The 19,416-nt window shown below is 43.5% G+C and overlaps 1 protein-coding gene across 5 annotated transcripts in view; it reads right to left on the bottom strand.

The window, feature by feature from the left end:
* Window positions 1–7,285: 7,285 nt before the first annotated feature.
* usp25 (ubiquitin specific peptidase 25) overlaps window positions 7,286–19,416 on the bottom strand; it is a 37,401-nt gene continuing 25,270 nt past the window's right edge. For 2 of the 5 annotated variants that reach the window (XM_085469492.1, XM_085469493.1), the window contains exons 14-26: window positions 18,845–19,083; window positions 18,629–18,699; window positions 18,324–18,552; window positions 17,749–18,012; window positions 16,850–16,989; window positions 14,376–14,549; window positions 13,211–13,306; window positions 12,767–12,945; window positions 12,024–12,102; window positions 11,846–11,925; window positions 11,449–11,572; window positions 9,237–9,429; window positions 7,286–8,187 (exon numbers count right to left, since the gene is read on the bottom strand). In XM_085469492.1, coding sequence (XP_085325618.1) covers window positions 8,015–8,187; window positions 9,237–9,429; window positions 11,449–11,572; window positions 11,846–11,925; window positions 12,024–12,102; window positions 12,767–12,945; window positions 13,211–13,306; window positions 14,376–14,549; window positions 16,850–16,989; window positions 17,749–18,012; window positions 18,324–18,552; window positions 18,629–18,699; window positions 18,845–19,083 — 2,041 coding nt within the window. In that variant the 3' untranslated portion in view covers window positions 7,286–8,014. The remainder of the gene's footprint in view (window positions 8,188–9,236; window positions 9,430–11,448; window positions 11,573–11,845; window positions 11,926–12,023; window positions 12,103–12,766; window positions 12,946–13,210; window positions 13,307–14,375; window positions 14,550–16,849; window positions 16,990–17,748; window positions 18,013–18,323; window positions 18,553–18,628; window positions 18,700–18,844; window positions 19,084–19,416) is intronic. The other 3 variants (XM_085469494.1, XM_085469495.1, XM_085469496.1) reach the window with 3 other exon arrangements.

Raw genomic sequence — 19,416 nt, 5'->3', positions numbered from 1 at the left:
GTTTAAACCCTAAACTGTCTATCAGCTTCCAGGGGTTCACTCACTGTCACTGCAGTAGCACGACGGGGTGGGAGTGTGTGAGTTCCTGCATGTTTAGCGTGGGAAGCAAAAAACTGTTGATTGCAGCTCATTTAGTCTAACCTGCATACATTTAACAACACGCTGAACAACGACAAAAGTAGGTAACATCAAAGGTGAGGATAAACCGACGCTGAAACTCTAATGGGCAAATGAGGCTTGTACGAAATGACTAAATGAAGATATACGCTCTGCGTGCACACAAAGGCTCTCGAGACATGCACCTGCTGCTTCCCACGCAAAAAAAAGTTGGCAAAAAAAGTTGAGAGCAGATGTAGGGATGCTCTGACCCATACTGGAGAAATTGGTGATGGTGGTGTTGAAGAAGTGAACTTCATACTTCATAGCTCAGGTGGTAGAGCAGGACAGCTACTGATTGGAAGGTTGGTGGTTCGATCCATGGCTCCCCTATTCTGCATGCCAAATATCCTTGGGTAAGATACTAACCCCCAGTTGCTCTCTGATGTAGCCATCTGAGTGTGAATGTTTGCTAAACAGCACTAAAGAAAAAGAAGGAAATGCTTGTATGGGTGTGATTGGGTGAGTGAGGCATGTTGTATAGAGCACTTTGGGAGAGTAGAAAAGCACTAAATAAGAATCAGTCCATTTTACCATCTCGCAGCTTCTTTTCAACCATTTATTCAGTAATTCTCCTAAAGTGAGGCCCTCATTTTTACTACCACCAGATAGACTTTGTGGCTCCGTGATGTAGTGGTAAACATTTGCCTTATATGTGAAAAATAGCGGTTTGATTCAAGGAGACACAAACTTAGCCTCAGGAGGTCATAAGCTAGTCTACTCCTAGTGCTGATCCCAAGCCTGGATAAACAGCAGGGCTGTGTCAGGAAGGACAGGAAGGTCATGTCTCTGCCAAGTCAAATATGCACTTTGGCAACCCCCTGGAAAATGAGGGAGCAGCCCAAGTCACCTTTTCCTAATAATACTCAAACATCTAGAAAGCAGAACGAGAGATAAAAGGATTCTTTTCATATCTTTAGTAGAACTACAAGTATTATTAGGGGTTTGGGTTCTGTTATCAGTTATCCTATTCCTACACTCTTACAAACTGCCAGTTGTTACTCCCATGTCCTACTGTATGTACACCATATTGACAAATTACTCACCCATCCATCATCATTGAATTTCAATCACTTGCACGGCCACAGGAGTATGAAATCAAACACCTCAGCATCTACAAACATTTGGGAAAGAATGGCTCGCCCTCAGAAGTACTGCGATAGGATGTCACCTGCAGTTCAGCTGTGAAATTTCTTCACTACTAAATATTCTACAGTAGGCTGTTGGTGGTATTATAACAAAGTGATTGAGAATGACAGCAACTCAGCCACGAAGTGGTAAAATCACAGCGTGAGGTCAGCAGATGCTGAGGTCTGCAGAGTCGATCGCTACAGAGATCCAAACTTCATGTGGCCTTCAGATTAGCTCAACAACAGTGTGTAGAGCAGTTGCACCCAAGCCTTCCATCACCAGGAACAATGCAAATGCCACAACTGGACTCTAGAGAAGTGGAGATGAATTCTCCAAAGTGGCAAATCACGCTTCTTTCTGATGGAAGAGTTCGGCTTTGTTGTTAAACCCTCTGGATTAAGAATCAGAGTCACTAAAGTTCATGTGCACATGAAAGTAGATGAACAAATACTTTTGACAATGTAGTGTACATTTGAAGTATCATTAAGAACCAGCAAGTATTTTAAAGTACTGAAGATTACACACTAAATTCAGAAGAATTACATAGAATTCTATATTAAATATCTACCCGGTTCCCACCCAGTCTCATATGTTGTGATTTTGTTTGTAAGACACTGACAGTTTACAGTACATGGACAAAAATGTGAAGAGCATAATGTCTAACCTGGTAATTACGTGACATGTTGATAAAGAAGGCAGATCCATAGATAGATGAACGATAGATGTTAGTTACATTTGTTACAACCACTGGCTTTATTTTTATTCTTAGACTTGAGTGCCTTTGTGTAATAGATTACTATCGTTTACAATCAAAATCACTTTATTTTCTTTCCTCTTCCTTTGTATCAGCTTTGTTTTGAACCGTGTGTTTCATTTCAGATGCATCAGAGTGCCCAGCCTTCTTTGACTCACTGGGTGGGGCGCTGGAGAGTGCTTCATCTGGAGACTCCAATGCAACACTGGAGGGGTGTGATTGGGAGGAACAGCCTGATCTAAACCCAAATGGTGTTTTATTGTTGGTCTTCATCATGCACCGGGCGTGGGATGCTTCTGGGATGGTGCTGAACTCAACTGAGGATATGGTCAGGCAGTGGAAAGAAGACTTTGAGGATCTCCTCAATCCCACTGACACACCTGTAGTGGGAGCAGAGTCAGTGGACGATGAGGAAGACTCACACATTGTGGCTGAGTAATGCTTCCTAAAGCCCTGTAGGGCTGTCCTGGCTAACATGTCTGCAACATTGTGTGGAGGTCTGCGGCGGTGCCTCTAAATGGGTAACTAGAAGGGGATCACACTCCGCAGCCTCCCCAGGAAGATCCGTGCCAGGGTGCTGGACAGGAGAATCCGTCCATCAGTAAAACACGGCATTTGGTTATTTCCACGCTTCAGGCAGTCACTGCAATCACAAAGGTTTTGTTTGCAAGTATGAAGAATATTATTTAGATTCATAATTGAGTTTGTTTGTTGAATTATTGAGTCTTTACAACAAATGACATTATTATTTTTGTCAAACCACTAGAACTAAAAGATCTCGATGGCCTCCTTTCACTCCATTGTGAGGCAAAATCACAAAAATCGTGTCCTGACTGCATAATTAGACAGACTTGGCAGAGGTGCATGCATATTGTTTCAGCTGTTTTCCCTATTAACAACTGCAGGTCATGAATTGGGTCTGTGGGGGCTTAAATTTGGATGCAGTTGGAAAACCAGTTGAAACCACTAATTAAGCCTGTCCATCAGTATCATGGGCCACATAAACTGCCACTGTTTCTACTCTATAATCAAAGCTTGGCTTCATGCCCCACTTTAAGTCAATAGAAATAATGAGCAAAATTAGGGGATGCCTCTGCCAATAATGATAATTAATGCCCCATAAACATTTGCAAACCAACAAGGTCTACTTAGACAGGTCAATCAAAAGGCCAACTCAAAGGTGGTTACACACAAACCGCACATGCACTGTGATGCAGATGAGAGCCCCTGCCTGCTGTTTCTGCAAGGGTGAAATAAGGATAACACACGCAGCAGAGAGAGAGAGAGAGACTCATATTGCTTCTCAGGTCCTATGACAGAGGTTAAAGTATTCAAAAACGGGGGTGGATTATTGATTTTTACATAGAAATGAAACACTGTGGGATGAGATGAAGATCAGATGTGATGAAGAGCACAGACAAGGTGGCCTTGTCTGAAAATTTCAGAGCAGAGGAATTAAAAGATGGTAGTTTATTTGACAGACTGGTTTGAGCATGTTAATGTATTTCCACGCTGTCTAATATTGATTCCTTATTTGGGTTTGTGTGACAAACGAGCCTCAGTCTGAGCAGCAACGTTACGGAAACCTGGTCTTACTATAATATATTAAAGTGCATAAGGGGAAAAAACCCTGATCAGATTATTCACTTTAAACTAAAGAACAATCAAACTCATGTAAATAGTGTGAGCTTCTATTTATTGCCTAAGAGGGCTCATTTTTATTTGGGAATCTTTCACTTTTTCTCTAAGTAGTGCACTGTGTGTGATACAGTGGAAACAAGTCATCTCAAGTTATTTTGGAGAATTACTTTTCTTGCCCAGCAGTTTCCCTGTCCACGTGTGGCTTAATCTTTCCTTACACTCAAAGTGTGCATACCTCATTCCCTTTTGGTTACAAAAACCATCTTCTTTACAGTTTTCTCTTCTACTAATATTAACAGTTTCGATGCTATAAGAGAAACGCCACTGGCTAGCACATCGGTGCCAAAATGATTCTGGCTGCATGATGCACTGAGTTTTTCCTTTCCAGTCACTTTTCTCACTCACTATGTGTTAATAGACTCTCTGCATTGAATCACACTTGTTATTAATCTCTGTCTCTCTTCCACAGCTTGTCTTTATCCTGTCTTCCTTCTCTCACCCCAACCAATCACAGCAGATGGCCCCGCCCCTCCCTGAGCCTGGTTCTGCAGGAGGTTTCTTCCTGTTAAAAGGGAGTTTTTCCTTCCCACTGTCGCCAAAGAGCTTGCGCATAGGGGATCATATGATTGTTGGGTTTTTCTCTGTATGTATTATTGTAGGGTCTACCTTACAATATAAAGCGCCTTGATGCAGCTGTTGTGATTTGATGCTGTATAAATAAAATTGAATTTTGAACTCATACCGGTGAGCAGACATTAAAGCTGAGTGTTGAAAAGCATCATTGATCATCAGCAGGACTTGGAAATAGAACCGTGAGGGCAAAGACAACAAACTGTTCAGACTCTCATATTTATGTTGTGGTCCTCTGGAATGACCCAAACCCCAGACTGGACACTCAATTAGTGAAATAGGTATTGATCCCCTACATTCTGGCACACACAGATAGGCTGTGTGCGTATGTGGTACACAGATTGCAATCAATCCATCAGTTACTCAAGATGCTTATGATCTCGTTTTGTGTATAAAGCACACCTGACAATAGAATTTCTTCTATTCTGACTCCTCCACCACCATGTGCAAAACCAAAGAGGTGTTAAAGGAAATATTTTAGACCTGCACAACACCATCAGCAATTGTGATTGTATATATCAGTCGCCTTCAGTCTGGAGCTCCATCAAAGATCTTGCCTGAAGGTTAAGGATGATCATGGAGGACAAAACTACACAGGAGGAGCCTGTGATTCCCCTGCTCAGGAAGGCACATGTACAGGCCTGTCTTAAGTTTGCCTGTGAATATGTAAGTGATTGAGAAGGCTTGAATCACATGCACACACAGAGGTTGAAAGATTATGGTTTGGGGCTGTTTCTCTGCTAAGTGTACAGGAGGACTTCACCGCATTGAGAAGCCAGTGGGCATTGCTGTGCACCATCAAATCTTTGATAAGAAACTTTTCCCCTGAACATAGAAGATGAATCATGGGTGGGTTTTCCAGCATGACAGTAACCCAAAACATACCACCAAGGCAACAGTGGTCAACTGGAAGATGTGAATTTCCCCAGTGAGGGACAATAAAGGATATTTCTATTAAAAAAGATGCACATTTAGGTCATGGAGTAGTTGAGCCAGTATGCAGACCTCAAACCTACAGAAAATCTGTAGAGGGAGCTGAAACTTCAAATTGCCAAGCAGCAGCCATGAAACCTAAAGGATTTAGAGAGTTCCTGTATAGACGAGTGGACAAAATCCCCCCTGAGATGTGTGCAAACCTGGTGATGAACTACAAGAAACATCTTACTGCTGTGCTTGCCACCAAGGGTTTCACCGCCAAGTATTAAGTTTGTATGTTTTGCTTGGGGATAAAATACTTTTTTAACTTAATGGCATCCAGTAAATGTTTATCTTTTATGCTTTGTGTTTTGCTTCTTTCCTTTAAAATAAAACTACCATAAAAATGATAGACTGTTCATTTCCTTGGGAGTGAGCACGGGTACTTAAAAGGTTCTAAACACTTCAAAGACTGTCATTCATAAGCAGTGAATGTTCTTATTTAATGTTTTAAACTTTTGACAAAGACTAAGTCAGCGTGCCTGTCAATAATGTGCCATGTGCCAAAAGATCAGGCTACAAACTGCCCTAAATACTCATCATTTTCTACCCTCGAGTTGAGCCAATACCAGCTTGGCACTGGTTTCCTGATATGGTCATTTCCAACACGAGAAGGTGGAGCTTTAAAATACTGCCCCCAGTCTGTGGAAGCTAGAAAAGGGGCAGTCAAACCGAATCAGGTGGGCTTCTGTGACGGAGGAGGTTAAATTTCCAGTTCACCCTCTGAAACAAGCGGTTTTAGCTCTGTGGAGGCTGCATAAAGGTCAGTGTTTTATATACGTGCGTGTGTGTGTAATAAACTCGAGCAAAACTACTCCACAGCAACAAAAACAGTGCTGGAAAAAAGCACAATAGGCCGCTTTAATATGGATCCGTTTGACTCGAAACAGCTTGAGCTCTTGTGCAGGATCAAACATGTCAATATGGCTGACAGTCAAACTGTTTCCACTTGTAGGTTCTCCGTGCAAACGGCTTATGTACAGCAGCACTGGCTCAGCCATCAAAGGGCCAATGATGTGACAGGCCTGTGGCTGAAAAGGTGGCTCATTGATTAAAAAGAAAGAAAGAAAAAGAGTTCAGAGGAGGCAGACACAACTGTAGCAGACTGTCAGCTAACAGCCGAGCACTGGTTCAGACCGACGTGCAGGAATGCACGAGCAATTGGAACTTGTGCTTCACACTGGGCCAATGACAGACACAGCACAAATGCAAACCACTGGAGTGTGCTCGCCAAGCTGCTTTTCAGCCTTCACCAAAGTTATTTGCCTTTATGCAAAAGTTTGGCTTATTTTATGATCCTGCACAGCTGTTAATATCAATACTTAGGAACCGGTATATTGTAGAAACCTAATTCTCTACAAATCATTCCCAGTGTAATGAAATGAATCTGTTTTTTTCCCATGCCTTATAGACTGCATCATCTTGTTGCCTTACTACGGCAGAGTCCACGTTGTGATCTGGATGGCGTTAAATCTTTAAAAGGATATTGAGCTGATAAATAAAACGTGTCACTTAAATTGAGTTTCGGACAAAGCTGCGCTCCTTCACCGATGAGGTCAGGAGCGGGAAGCTCGAAATAAAATCCGAAGCATGGTGCGGCATCTCTCAGGATGACGTGCATCTTGAGATATGCGCAATGCTGGGAGCGATGTTTGGGAAAGACTTCTGAGAATGCTTCCTGGCGTCATCACATGGGCTGTTTGCAGTAATCTGTGTTCCTGGAAATTAGTATTACTCCAGGAAATTAGACCTAAGTCACATCATTAAAAAGCTCCACTTTCAAGCTGCTAAAACAGAGTCCCCGTTTCGTATTCTTATTATTGCGAACACATGCTGCACGCTTTGGAGTTTGCATCCGCACATTAATGAAAGCCTGCTTCTAATAAGCTGCAGAATAGCAGCTGAAGCAGCACAGCAGGACAGCACGGAGGGGCGAGACGAAGTGAAGTGCACTGGGATTTTTGTGCAAACAAATGAAAAGTCAACATCAGGCAAAAACATGTTTATGTGGCCTAAAAGGGCCATAAATAAAATTTTATTCTCTCAATTTATTAACAAGCCACAGGAAGTCCATGACCGTCTACCACAGCACTTAAAACATCTCATTCTGGCGCAGTCCACAAAGACATGAGACCCATTTGAGATCCTCTTGAGCCGCTGATAAATCTGGAGGCTCTCTTCCTCGCTCTGACTTCCTTAGAAAAATAAAACAAAACGTGGAAATACTGTACCAAACTGGAGGCGGAGCGGCAGGGTGATCCTTTTCACACTGAGAAGGGTGCGTTAGAAAGGGCTATGAGTGCGTTCGGGGAAGCTTGAATCAAACGGCAACAACAACAATAATAAACTAGGAAAAACCCTCAAACTTTTTTTTGTGTGTATGTTTCGTTTCGTTTTTGCTAAGCTGAAGCAGAACATGTTTCGCTTTCAACCACTTCAGGATCGCCACCGTTTATCCATCAACTTCTTCTCTCACGTTACGTTTCCCCCTCCCAGCAGTCTGCCCTCTCCTCCAGAGCCCTCTATCGTGTTTTGCTTAAAATAAAAGTGAAATAATATTTATAATGATAAAACCTATAGCAGCAAAAGAGTAACAGAGGAATAACAGCTAGAAGCGAGTGACCCCTGGATTGATAAGGAAGGCATGGGTTAAAGAGAGGTCCATGAATTTCTGCCCGGCGTGTCGGGCCTGCGATGAGGGAGAGGCACCTCGGCGACCCTCTGAGCTCATCTTCCCTCGGTGGGCACCCTGCCGAGGGCGGCCATGATGCGGCTGAACCGTTCGCACAGCTCCAGGGTGGAGTAGGTGGGCAGCTTGGGAGGGTCGTGGAAGCTTTTGATCTCCGTTGAGCAGTCCAGCAACTTTGGGAGGAAGTCTGTCAGCTTCTCCTGGAGGTTAGCTGCAGTCAAGAAGTGAACAGACAGAAAATAAGGAACTGTCACCATGCAGTGAAAATCAGATTTTCAGGGCCATTTCATTAGTTAGAAAGGATGTCACGGTCACTGAGATTTTTAGTAGATCGATTTAAAAGTCATATATTTAAGGACGTTTTTCCTTCCCACTGTCTCCAAGTGCTTGCTGTTGGAGGTTTCTCTCTACTATTTTACCCCACAATATACAGTGATTTAGAGCAGCGGTCCCCAACCCCCAGGCTTCGGACCGGTACCTATCTGTGAGTCGGTACCAGGCCGCGAGAGTTGAGGCTCGTGTGTGAAATTTATGGTTTTCAACGTTTTTATCGTTAACTCTGTTTCCCTGGGTTTTTTCCCGTGTTGTAGTTGTGTGTCTTATTTTGAAAGAAATATTTACACGTTACCATAGCGACCAGAAAGCATTAAGGGGAAGAGAGGAGGATGTTACTCTCGATGTTGTTGGTGCATCTTAGGAGGACGCTGCTAATAAAGTTACACGATTACACAGTGAATTCGCGTTTATTATTATATTTATAAAATACCACAGTTTTTGTCTTGGTTGTATCATTTTGTTTTGTTGTATTTATCCGCGACACCTTAAAGGCCGGCCCGTGAAACTATTGTCTGACATTAAACTGGTCCGTGGCACAAAAAGGTTGGGGACCGCTGGTTTAGAGTGACTGTTGTTGTGATTTAGCATTTATCTTACAGCTACAGTGGCTACAGGTAGGTCCAAGTGTTTATTAGTGCAGAGTTCTGTGTTGTATTGTCATGACATTGAAATGCCATCATAGGAGAAATCATAATACAATACACTAGTATTTCTATCTACTTACAAACATTAGTATTGTATAAAATGTTATCTTTAGGTGATCTTTTTCTGTCAGACTTGTGCCTTCTGATACGTGACCTGAGCCGCGGCCTGATTATGGCGATCTTCGGCAGGGGTACGAGGGAATGCACTAGTAACCTAAGCCTTCAACTCTCCGGAAATATCTAATAGGCTAAGTGTGTTTCTTCTCCCTTAAGGACTCACATTCCATCTCTTGGCCCAGGTAGGAGCACCAGCGGTTCCTCATGTCCTCCACCGCCAACAGGTCTCTCACTGCATCGTGGACCAGCAGCAGAGGGATGCAGGGCACCACCAGCTCATTCATGATGCCCAGGCCTGTGGTCACCTCAGGCTCTTCTCCCGACTCAAACATGGCGGCCGCTTGCTCATTTAGTTTCTGTGGGGCGGGGGGGAGGGACACTGATGAGTCTTTTATATCAAAGCTTTTATTAGTTACTCACACATTCATTTTGAACTAATATCATAGCTTGCTGTGTGGTACAGACCACCCAAGAAGTTTCTTTTGGAGAGTAAAATTCTCTTCTTTTATTAGTCTGTTACTTAGGACTAATGAGCAGCTGTGTGCGTGTGTGTGTGTGTGTGTGTGTGTGTGTGTGTGTGTGTGTGTGTGTGTGTGTGTGTGTGTGTGTGTGTGTGTGTGTGTGCGCGCGCGCGTGTGTGTGTGCACACTGCACTTTGAGTTTTTAGCTGATAAGTCAAAATGCCTGCGTTCAAAATGCAAAACCACAGGGTGACATCACTGTGGCTACATCCAGTTTTTCTATATCATCTATCAGCAGAGGGGGTTTAAGAATACTGAAACAAAAGGGCACATTTAATGTTTTTAAATAGATTTACAAAAGCCTGAGGAATCTGTGAGGTCCACTAAATGGGATGAATGGCCTGTTTTCAGCGTCTTTTTTCTGCAGGATGATTGCATTTGTCTCTGCCTATCAGGGACCCTCACACTGACATATGCCAGCTCGCCCAACGTCAATAACCCCACAAACATCGCTGCTGTTTAGATTTCTATCTTCATTCATTTCCAAAGTAATAGGAAAACTGCATATTTTAGTTTTATAGAAATCCCTCAGTCAGAACATGGTATATCAACCTCAGATGGAAACTAGCGAGCTAATTTCCAAGTCCTTTAAACCTCGTAAATCCTCTTTTTCATGGATGCCATGATGTCAAACTTCACTGTAATACCCCAGAGAGAAGCCACATTGAACATTTTGGGAAACGGAGAAGAGTTTGGCCCTGGAAATGCCTAATGACGTCAGGCTTAAGAGGAGGATTGACGAGCAGGCTGCTAGAACAAACCTCTTGTTGCTGTCGCAGCACTGGTGTGCTCCCGTCCCTCTGACTTACACAGAATCAGTGCCTCACACCTGTCCCTTCACACCCTGCTCCCTCACAAATCAACTCCCCCGTAGTCTGAAAACCTCAGCAAAACTTTCTTTACTCTAAATTGTGTCGTTTCCTTTTCTTCTGTTAGACGAGTACTCAACAGTAATCCCAGGTATCATTAATATCACAGAATATCTTTAAGTCGCTGGAACTAAAGGATCCTGACATTTAACAGGTAAGCTTTTCTCTCTGGTCGAGGCCTCAAACACCTTGCTGTCACACACAAACTCCCTGACCTTGTCTCTGAAGAAACGAGCTGTCTGGAATCAGAGACTGCAGGGTGGAATTGCAAAACATCCAAATACAGTAACTGTGTCAATGTTAGCAGTGTTTTCAATTAAAACAAGAGCTGAAGGTAAACAGCTGAGTGCACACAGCTAGACGTTCTGGCCAGAGAACTAAGATGGGCAATCGCCCTGCACAGTCCTGAGGTTTGAGGTTAGCTGAGGACACGCTCGTGTCTCATGGTAATGTGTTTACACTCACTGGCCCTCCTGCTTCCTATTCCCACTCCAGTGATTACATTACAAGCACAATGCCAGTGTAAGGTTACTGAGTGCAGCAGCGAGAGGGCTGCTAAAGACCAGTATGAGGCTGATCGGACCAAACTACCCCCAGCCCTAACCAATAATACCCGAGCATAGCCTGGAGCTTGGTGGGAGTGAAATGAAAAGGGGCTCACTTCACAACGCTGAGAGGATTTTCATCTGTCAGTATCAGATGAAAAATCTTCAGTGGAATCTTTTGTGGGCTGCGAGCAAGCCAAAGCAATATCTCAGCAAAAGCAATTTGATTATGGCGCTCTGCTCGGTGTCGGAGGGGAACGTCTAGCCGTGAGAGTTTTGCTGAGTCACTTTAGCAGAGGATGTTTGACACAGAGGAAAGGGAGTGACACAGAAGAGACGGAGATCACAGAGAAGAGCTGCTTGATGCAAAGGCTTCCGTTCCAAGCAGCTTCTTTGAAGTCGCTTTGTTTAAGTCGGAAAACACGGCACACAGGGCTCACCAGCAAACACTCTCGACGGTAATGGCCAAGCAGCTCCTCGTCGTGCCCTCTGTACAGGCCTTTTAACAAAAGCTCCTTGTTGTACTGGTAGGCGTAAATCAGATACATGAGAGCCTCCACATAACTGGAAAGAAAGATATTACATTCAGATAAAACTGTAGCAAAGACACACTGGCGGCTCACAGAGTAACACAAAAAATGAACTCGGTGAACCCACTGCACAACTTTAAAGCTGGGGAGCTGCACGATTGTAAGCTGCTGCCCCCTGCAGGTAAACACCAAGATGGGAAATTACATGAAAATAAAGGAAAATGCGAAATCAGTTAAATCTCTACGGAGACGCTGGGTTTGTTTGTTTGAGGTTTTTTATACATTTGCTAAAGAGGCGTCAACATACTTTGTCTTCTGGAAGAGCTCCAAACCGGTCACCATGAGGATGGTGGTTTCACGAAAGTTCCTGTAGTCCTGATGCCATATCTGATGGAGACAAGCCAAAGTCAGATTGTCCAGCCAGTATGAATCTGCTCAAATGTACAGTTTTAGACGAACAAAAGACAGACGGCACAACTTCTGACCTCATATTCATCCATGTTGACCTCCTCGGGTTTAATCAGGTCCAGTTTGGCACGTGCCACATTCATAATGCTCTTACATCTGTGAGAGGAAGAGGGACGGGGGGTTACTGAAACGGAGCTGGTGAGTCATCGTGAGGTACTCCAGGAGATAAAACGCTCCACCCTGCCCCTAGGCCTTAACGTGGCTTAATGAATCACTCTTTAGTGCTGAGAGGACTAGTGAAGCACTCCTCCAGAGGCTCCTATTGAGGCCACATTCACACATAAATCTAATTATCTCGCTCAAAATAGAGGAGAAGGGAGAAATCAATTTTTCTCTCATGAATATGGATCGAGGCCAACAAGCATAGCTGAAAAGTTTTAAGAAATAGTAAGGGACATTACACACCCTAATGACACCAAAATGTCAGAGTTAAAAGAGGGGGGATCTTGATATACAGCAGTGGTAATTTGAAAAGAAAAAGTCAGTATTGGACATGTGCCTTGTATGATTTGTGTTCGAACAAAAGGCAGAAGGCGTGCAGATCAGAGAGGATTAGCAGCATGAAAGTGTTGCTCTGATGAGACACAGCCAGTCTGTGCTGAGAGTAAAACGGGAGCTCTTACAGTCTCTGCTACCCTCTGCTGGTCACTACGAAGAACCGATTTCAGGTAACCAACTCGATTCTGACACAGCCAGGGGAAAAAAAATGCAACATGATCATTTTTTAAATTACAAGCTTGTGGCAGAGTGAGGACTACACCTCTCATCGAAGGCGAGGTTCCTGTCAGCAAACTGTGTGAGCAGAGTCCTCTCCAGAATCTTCTTGGGTGCCTGGTTTTGGATGAAGTAAACGATGATGTGCTGTAGTCGGTAGTCATTCTCAACCGGCGTGTCTTCTTGGGCAAATCTCAAGAGACGTCCATACTCCATCTTGATGGCCTGAACAAAGAGACAAAGGAAAAATAAGCTACTTGTCACTGTGTGAGAGAGAAGTTACTTAAGTAAATGACAGCTTAATTTAAGCAGCACACCTGAGTGCCGCATGTGTACATGTAAGCCCCTAAAACTATTCCACTATCACAAACAGAATCCAAATCTGTGGGAAACACTGCAGTGGTCTGAGGAACAATGTTACACTGGAACACAATAACAGAAGAGGAGGTGAAGGAAGTGAGTGAGAGCGGAAAGGAGAGAGAGGTTGTACCTTAAAAAAGGCCGCCTCGGGCCCATTCTTTTCATACACGCTGCTGGATTTGCCAATGGCCATAATTACACCCTGCATGTCGGGGGTCATCATCGCCTGCCCAGGAAGCAGGAACCATGTTAAACAAGGCCCTGGTGATGAACTGAGCAAGGTCAGGCACTGTGTTATCTGCTCTAACTTTCTACAGCAAGGCGTACCATAGTCAGGACATGCCAAACATCACTCAGCAGTCCATGCACCGGTTGGTTAGACGGGCAAAAGTCGGCGGGGATGCGACCAGTCAGTTTAAGAGGCGGAACGCGCAGTGCTCACAAGGATAATGTGTAAAAACCAAGACAGCCTTATGAAAAATGTGTGACAGACAACCCAGAGTGCAGGAAGACAGGCTGGAGCAGCAGCCCTACAGAGGATATTCAGCACTCAGTACACACTGACCAGCAAACTACCACCAACATTTACAGAAACATTGGTTCCATGATAGCTGCATGAAAGCTATCTGTTCATTTTTACCTCTGCCAAGGAGGGTTGATGTTTTTGGTAGCACTTGTGTGCGTGCGTGTCATTCTGTAAACACGGCAGCTCGAGAAGATTTGAATAAATGCTGATAAAACTTTCTTGGGGTGTAGGTGGGGTGGAGTTAACAATCCACGTTGAAAGAAAGGAGGAATATCGTTCTCGTTAGAGATACTTTAGCATCACATTATATAATAAACTCAAGTTAATCGGTCCGGTTATTTATCCATCACCTACTCCGACATAATGTTGGTGTAATCAAAGTCATGTCTGTCATGCTACATACAACTTCTTACACTGTTGTTTAAAAAGAACAAAACACAACACTGCCTCCTTAAAAGTACATAAGATTTAGCTGCCTTGGCGGAGGTTTGCGCTCTTGTGCAAGTAGCATCATACATATAAGAGCACATGTGCATCACAGTATGAAGCAGCAGTCTCGCCTGTCTCCACCTGACTTTGTGCCGCGATGTCGATGGCTCAACGAAAGACTTTTCACAAGAGTAACGCAGAGCAGCCAACAAAGGGGCCAACCTTACTGCACTGCATTGTGAAAAACCTTATGCTCTATGGAGCCAATACAATTGGGCAATGAACCTCTCATTCTATAGATCAAACAGGCTCACACAACACTTGATGGAGCCAGAGCTACCTCATCATCATACCCCCCCTCCTCTGACTCAATGACAAATGTCCCCACATTAGGAATGGCCACCTCGACTGTGCGCTGGCCAGGGGACTCATCCTCTGTGACCAGGTCAGGAGGGGGGGTTACGGGAGTGTTCATCTGGACCTCAGGCTCAGGGGAGATGGGAGGGGGAAGAGACTGGAGAGAAAATGGGACAGATGAAACAGGAATGATGGAGGACTGATGGAAACAGAAGGAACATTATATAGGGCAAAGGTGAAACAGGAAGAGGAAAAAAGTTTTAATAAAACGAGCTCATTTTATATCTCCGCATAAGACTTTTCTAAACTATGCAAGTAACTCTGAATCCTTGTTAAAACTCAGTGGGCACAGTTGTGGAAAAGTGGGGCAGAAAGTTGAATAAACATGACACAGCAGTGTTTCCCCTAGGTGGGAAATAATCTTTTTGAGTTGCTGTAATTGTTCCTCCTCTCAGTACTGGCTGTGGAAAATTTCTAAATGGCTTATTTTATGTAAAAATTCACACTACAGACTTCAGTGGGCCAAGATGTCAAGCAGGTATCATCCATGGTGCACTTTAGGGCTGCCACAAACGATTATTCTGATAGTCGACTAGTCACCGATTATTTTTGCGATTAGTCGACTAATCAGATCATCATCCATTGGACGTAAAACGTACAGCTTATTGCACCAGCAGCATCTGCTCTTATATAACTATCATTAGCTTACAGCTTTAAGTGTTTAAGGTCTGTGCTAACTAAAAATAAAGAAAAGATGAGAGTTTATTAAATTTTAATGACATTTGCAGATTGTTTCGATGAAGTTTAATAAACTCCTTGCTATCTAAAATATAACAGGACACCGGAGTATATTCTCGAGCATCTCACACTTCTGATAATCAGCTGTCTGCTTGACGTTTATTCAGCTGTGTAAAAACTATAACTTTAATCTCAGCCAAACCGATTCACTCAGGAACAAATAAAATACTGAAAAAGAACAAACAATAAATTTTTTAAGTTATTTAAGTGACTTATATATCATGTTTAACCTGAGTAGCGAAAGACGGCGGTGGGTTTGAAAACGATTTGCCGGGAGTCCGGTGTTCTCACGGCGCTAGGGCTCTAGTGAGCCTAGCCCCCGGCTAGCTATCAAGCTAGTGACTAACAGACGTCTCCGAAAACGTCGGAGCGCTTTTGAAAATATGTGGTGTCCTGATAAACTGAGCCGATATTTGAGGTTTACACAGCTACATTCTCGCCTAAAAATATGTTAAACGTTTATTTTGTGACCCAGAAAGAATAATAAGAGTAACATTAAAACTAACTAGCTGCTGCCATTGTTGGAAACTGAGCAGGGCCGCGCTATGAATTCTGGGACACAGCTTCTTCTTCTTCGGGGTTTAACGGCAACTGGCATCCTTGTACATACAGTGCTGCCATCTTCTGTTTCAGTCCGTTATTACACTCTTAAATCCTGCTACTTATTCCTGCGTCTTTTGTGATCTTACAAAGCTTCAAATGATGTGTCAACTATTAAATCAGTCGTCGACGATTTTGATAGTCGACGTAATCGTGGCAGCCCTAGTGCACTTTACTTTAAGAAACTTAGCCCAGATCTCGGTTGAAATCTAGAGGCGATCGATCGTTTGCCTTTGCTGCACCTGAGTTATGGAACAGCCTCCCGATTGGCATTCGGGAGTCTGATTCTATTTTTTCTTTTAAAGCACGCCTTAAAACTTATCTTTTTGAACTTGCCTTCTCTACCCGTTAAATGCTGACTGTTAACTGCGACCTATTGCATTAACTTTTTCTTGGTGTTCTCTATCATGCGGCACTGGGTCTGCTATAATCTATGTGCTGTAGTCCATTTTATTAGTGGCTTTCTACTGTGAACATTGTCTGCTGTTCTTATTATATTTGATATTAATGCTCTTAACTGTATTATTTTATTGTTTTTTGTAAAGCACTTTGGTATGCCTAAGGCTTTTAATGTGCTCTATAAATAAAGGTTGTTGTTGTTAGTGAGCCTGTGAAAAATGCTTAACCTACCCATGTGATGCAGGGGCAGTAGAGTCCCACTGTACAAAAGCCATCCGACATTTATAAGCTAAATGCTCCTTTATGTTCACCAGCTGGTTTTTCTTCGTATCTGTGCAGCGTGGTGCTTGTATGTTTGGTACGGGGGAGGTTACAGTCTATTTTTTTTAAACCAACTGCCTGAGTGAACCAGGAGAACTAAACAGACCAGCGATGGCTCTTTGACTTCATCAAAATAAGCAACATATCTAACACAGAGGCATTCATGTGATCCACCGTTAATATGAAAGTACCGATTAAAGCAGTGTTTAAGTAACAGCTCTCGACTGACATAGCTTTTTGTTGAATACACATATGAATGTGACTTGTTTAGAATCAGAAAGCGCATGCATGACTTGTTGTGAGTCTTCTGTAATGTGTGTCTTTGCATGTTTTACATACAGCATTTAGTAACGCTTCAGGGCTCCTCTCCTCCTGTTCAGCAGCAGCCCTGGAGATGGCCCTCTCTGTGTCCTCCTGCAGGTGCTTGGAGTCATTCGTGGGTGATGGCTGCTCCATGTATTCAGGATCCTGCTGGGGAACTACAGAAGGAGCACACCACCATCATACAGAAGCAGCAACACTTCAGCACAGTCTAAGCGACAAAATCTGCATTTCTTTTAATGGCCACTTCAGGCTGGCCTCAAAGCACATCAGTCTCCAATTAACAGCATTAAAAACACACTGACAGTGCAACAATACTTTCATGCTGCAACAAGCAAATAACAATGCAAGCATGTTGACTGAGAGCGCTTGTGTGTCTGTGTGTGATATACACTTGCACAACCAATAGAAACACAGAACGAGGTATATGTAGTATCTATCTGTAGGTATATGTATAAGATCGTGACACAGCAGAAGCAGAACACAAAGACCACCTCAACACAAATACTGGGTCACTCACTCAACCTAGTGGTTAGAGCAGGGCAAGCCAATCATGTGTGAAAGGACTTTAAAGCAGTGACACCTCTGCATCATTTCCTTATGTATATGACTCCATGCTTTTATTTTGGTGAGGTAACCAGAATGTGATTAAAAAGTGCTTTTACCTGAATAACAACAAATAACTATGCGTCACTGCCTAAGGGTGTATCCCATAATTCAGTACAACTGAAATACATGTACAGTTTTTTGTAATAACTCTATTCTGTTTTGCTATAAATATTGTATAATTTCACAGCGCACATTGCCAGCTCTTTTCCAGACTGTTTTACAACTCTTCAGGGAACAAAAGATTTTATATGTACTGCTGTTTCTTAATAAAGCATTCTACTCTCTATTGTGAGCGTTATGGCTCTGACCTGCATTGTCTGGAGGGCTGGACTCAATACTCATGGGCTGAGGGGAAGAGGAGGAAGTGGAAGTGCTGGATGCCGTGGAAGCAGCGGCGGCTGCTGCTGTGGCCAGTGCCAGCTTCTCCTGTTGGGCCTTGCGAGCCTGCATGATGTCCCACTCTTCAATCTCCTTATCAAACTGTTCATTATCCTCCTTCACATACTGCTTCAGGTCTGGCGGCAGTTTGTCCATGCCGCTGAGGATCTGCCCCGTTTCTTTGTCAAACTCCTCTGCAATGGAGAGTTAGGAAAAAGAAATATGAAGGTTTCCTAAATGTCTATTTGGGAATCAGTTCAGTTCAGAAGTATCAGGTGTAGCTTGGTCAAATCAGTATTTTGTGGCATAAAAGAATGTTTATTGTTTTATGAGCAAAGACAAACACATTTAGGTATCGATACAGAGAGAGGCTGATGACACAAAGTAATGTGATATAGAGCTCAAAACCCCCAAAGACAATCCAGCCAACATTCTGATACGAGTCACTTTTCTAATATGACAACCAAAAGAGAGATGCAAGCACCGGAGAAGAGTTCATTCTTACCTTCTGTGAGAAATGGCTTCTTGTCATTGATGTACATGAGACAGTAGGCACTAGCATTGCGGTAGCCTCCAAAAGAGTCCCTGACAAGCTCCTCCCAGGATGACTTTGTCACTGAAATATCATTGTACTTCATCCAGCAACGCTGATGTGGGTCATAGATGTAAGCCCAGTAGTGGCCTGCATTGGCCTGGCCTTCATGGACCAACACTGCGTGAAGCCGATATGGAACCTGCAGAAACGCAAACAAGGAAATGTGAGGGTTGGGTTTATTTTTACAAGTCAAGGTGAAAGGACTGGGTGCTCACCTGCATCATAGATTTGTCCGAGTACATCAGCTCAATGGTTCTGTGAATTCTGGTAATACTCCCCTGCAGATCTGGAAGTAGAGGATCATATACGACCTATTAGCATGTGCCAAAATAATGGCCAGCATAGCGGTAGACAGATCAATCACGCTGAAATATACTCGTGCTATCACAACTGAGTGCAAATGACTGGATACAGAAGGAGCATAGCCCTACCACGAGTGTCATTTTCCACTTCACTCCTCCAACGGTGCAAGCAGCCCTCAAGCACTCTTAACTCTTCTTCGGTGATGTGGCGTGGGGCAGGGTGCATGGGGAGGTCGGGGGGTAGACGGGACTGCGTGAAGGGCTTATGAATGGGTACTCTCTGCTGCTGGGCTGCAGAGGGAGCAGTGGCAGGACCTGACGCAAGGCCCGAGCTCTCCAGAGGAGGTAAGGAGTCTTGCTCAGCTGAGCTGCAGGGTTAGAAATGTAAACTTTATGACATCTCTAAATAAAAAAAAAAAAGTTCACACTGCAGATATTTTATAGTTTGAAATGACAGCTACTGCAACAAAAAACAAAACCATAAGAATCAAATCAAAAATTCTAAATGGATAGTTTATTCCATGTCCCTACAGCCACATTTGTCAACAGGAGAGCCAGGCCCTCTGCCTCCAACCGTCTGGGCTCTCTCTTACAGTGAGAAACTCTCTTACACTGCCATTTTGCTCGACTTTGACGTCACATCATGTGTTGCGTGACACAGCCCTCTCTTGTATGTCCCACTTTCCATATATTTTCAAAAA

This window comes from Copadichromis virginalis, linkage group LG10, assembly GCF_057382275.1.
Source record: "Copadichromis virginalis isolate Kocher_CV1m ecotype Utaka linkage group LG10, C_Virginalis_male_GT1.1, whole genome shotgun sequence".
Taxonomy (NCBI): Eukaryota; Metazoa; Chordata; class Actinopteri; order Cichliformes; family Cichlidae; genus Copadichromis; species Copadichromis virginalis.
The sequence above is the reverse complement of the archived record's forward strand: the minus strand, read 5'-3'. Positions and strand labels throughout refer to the sequence as shown.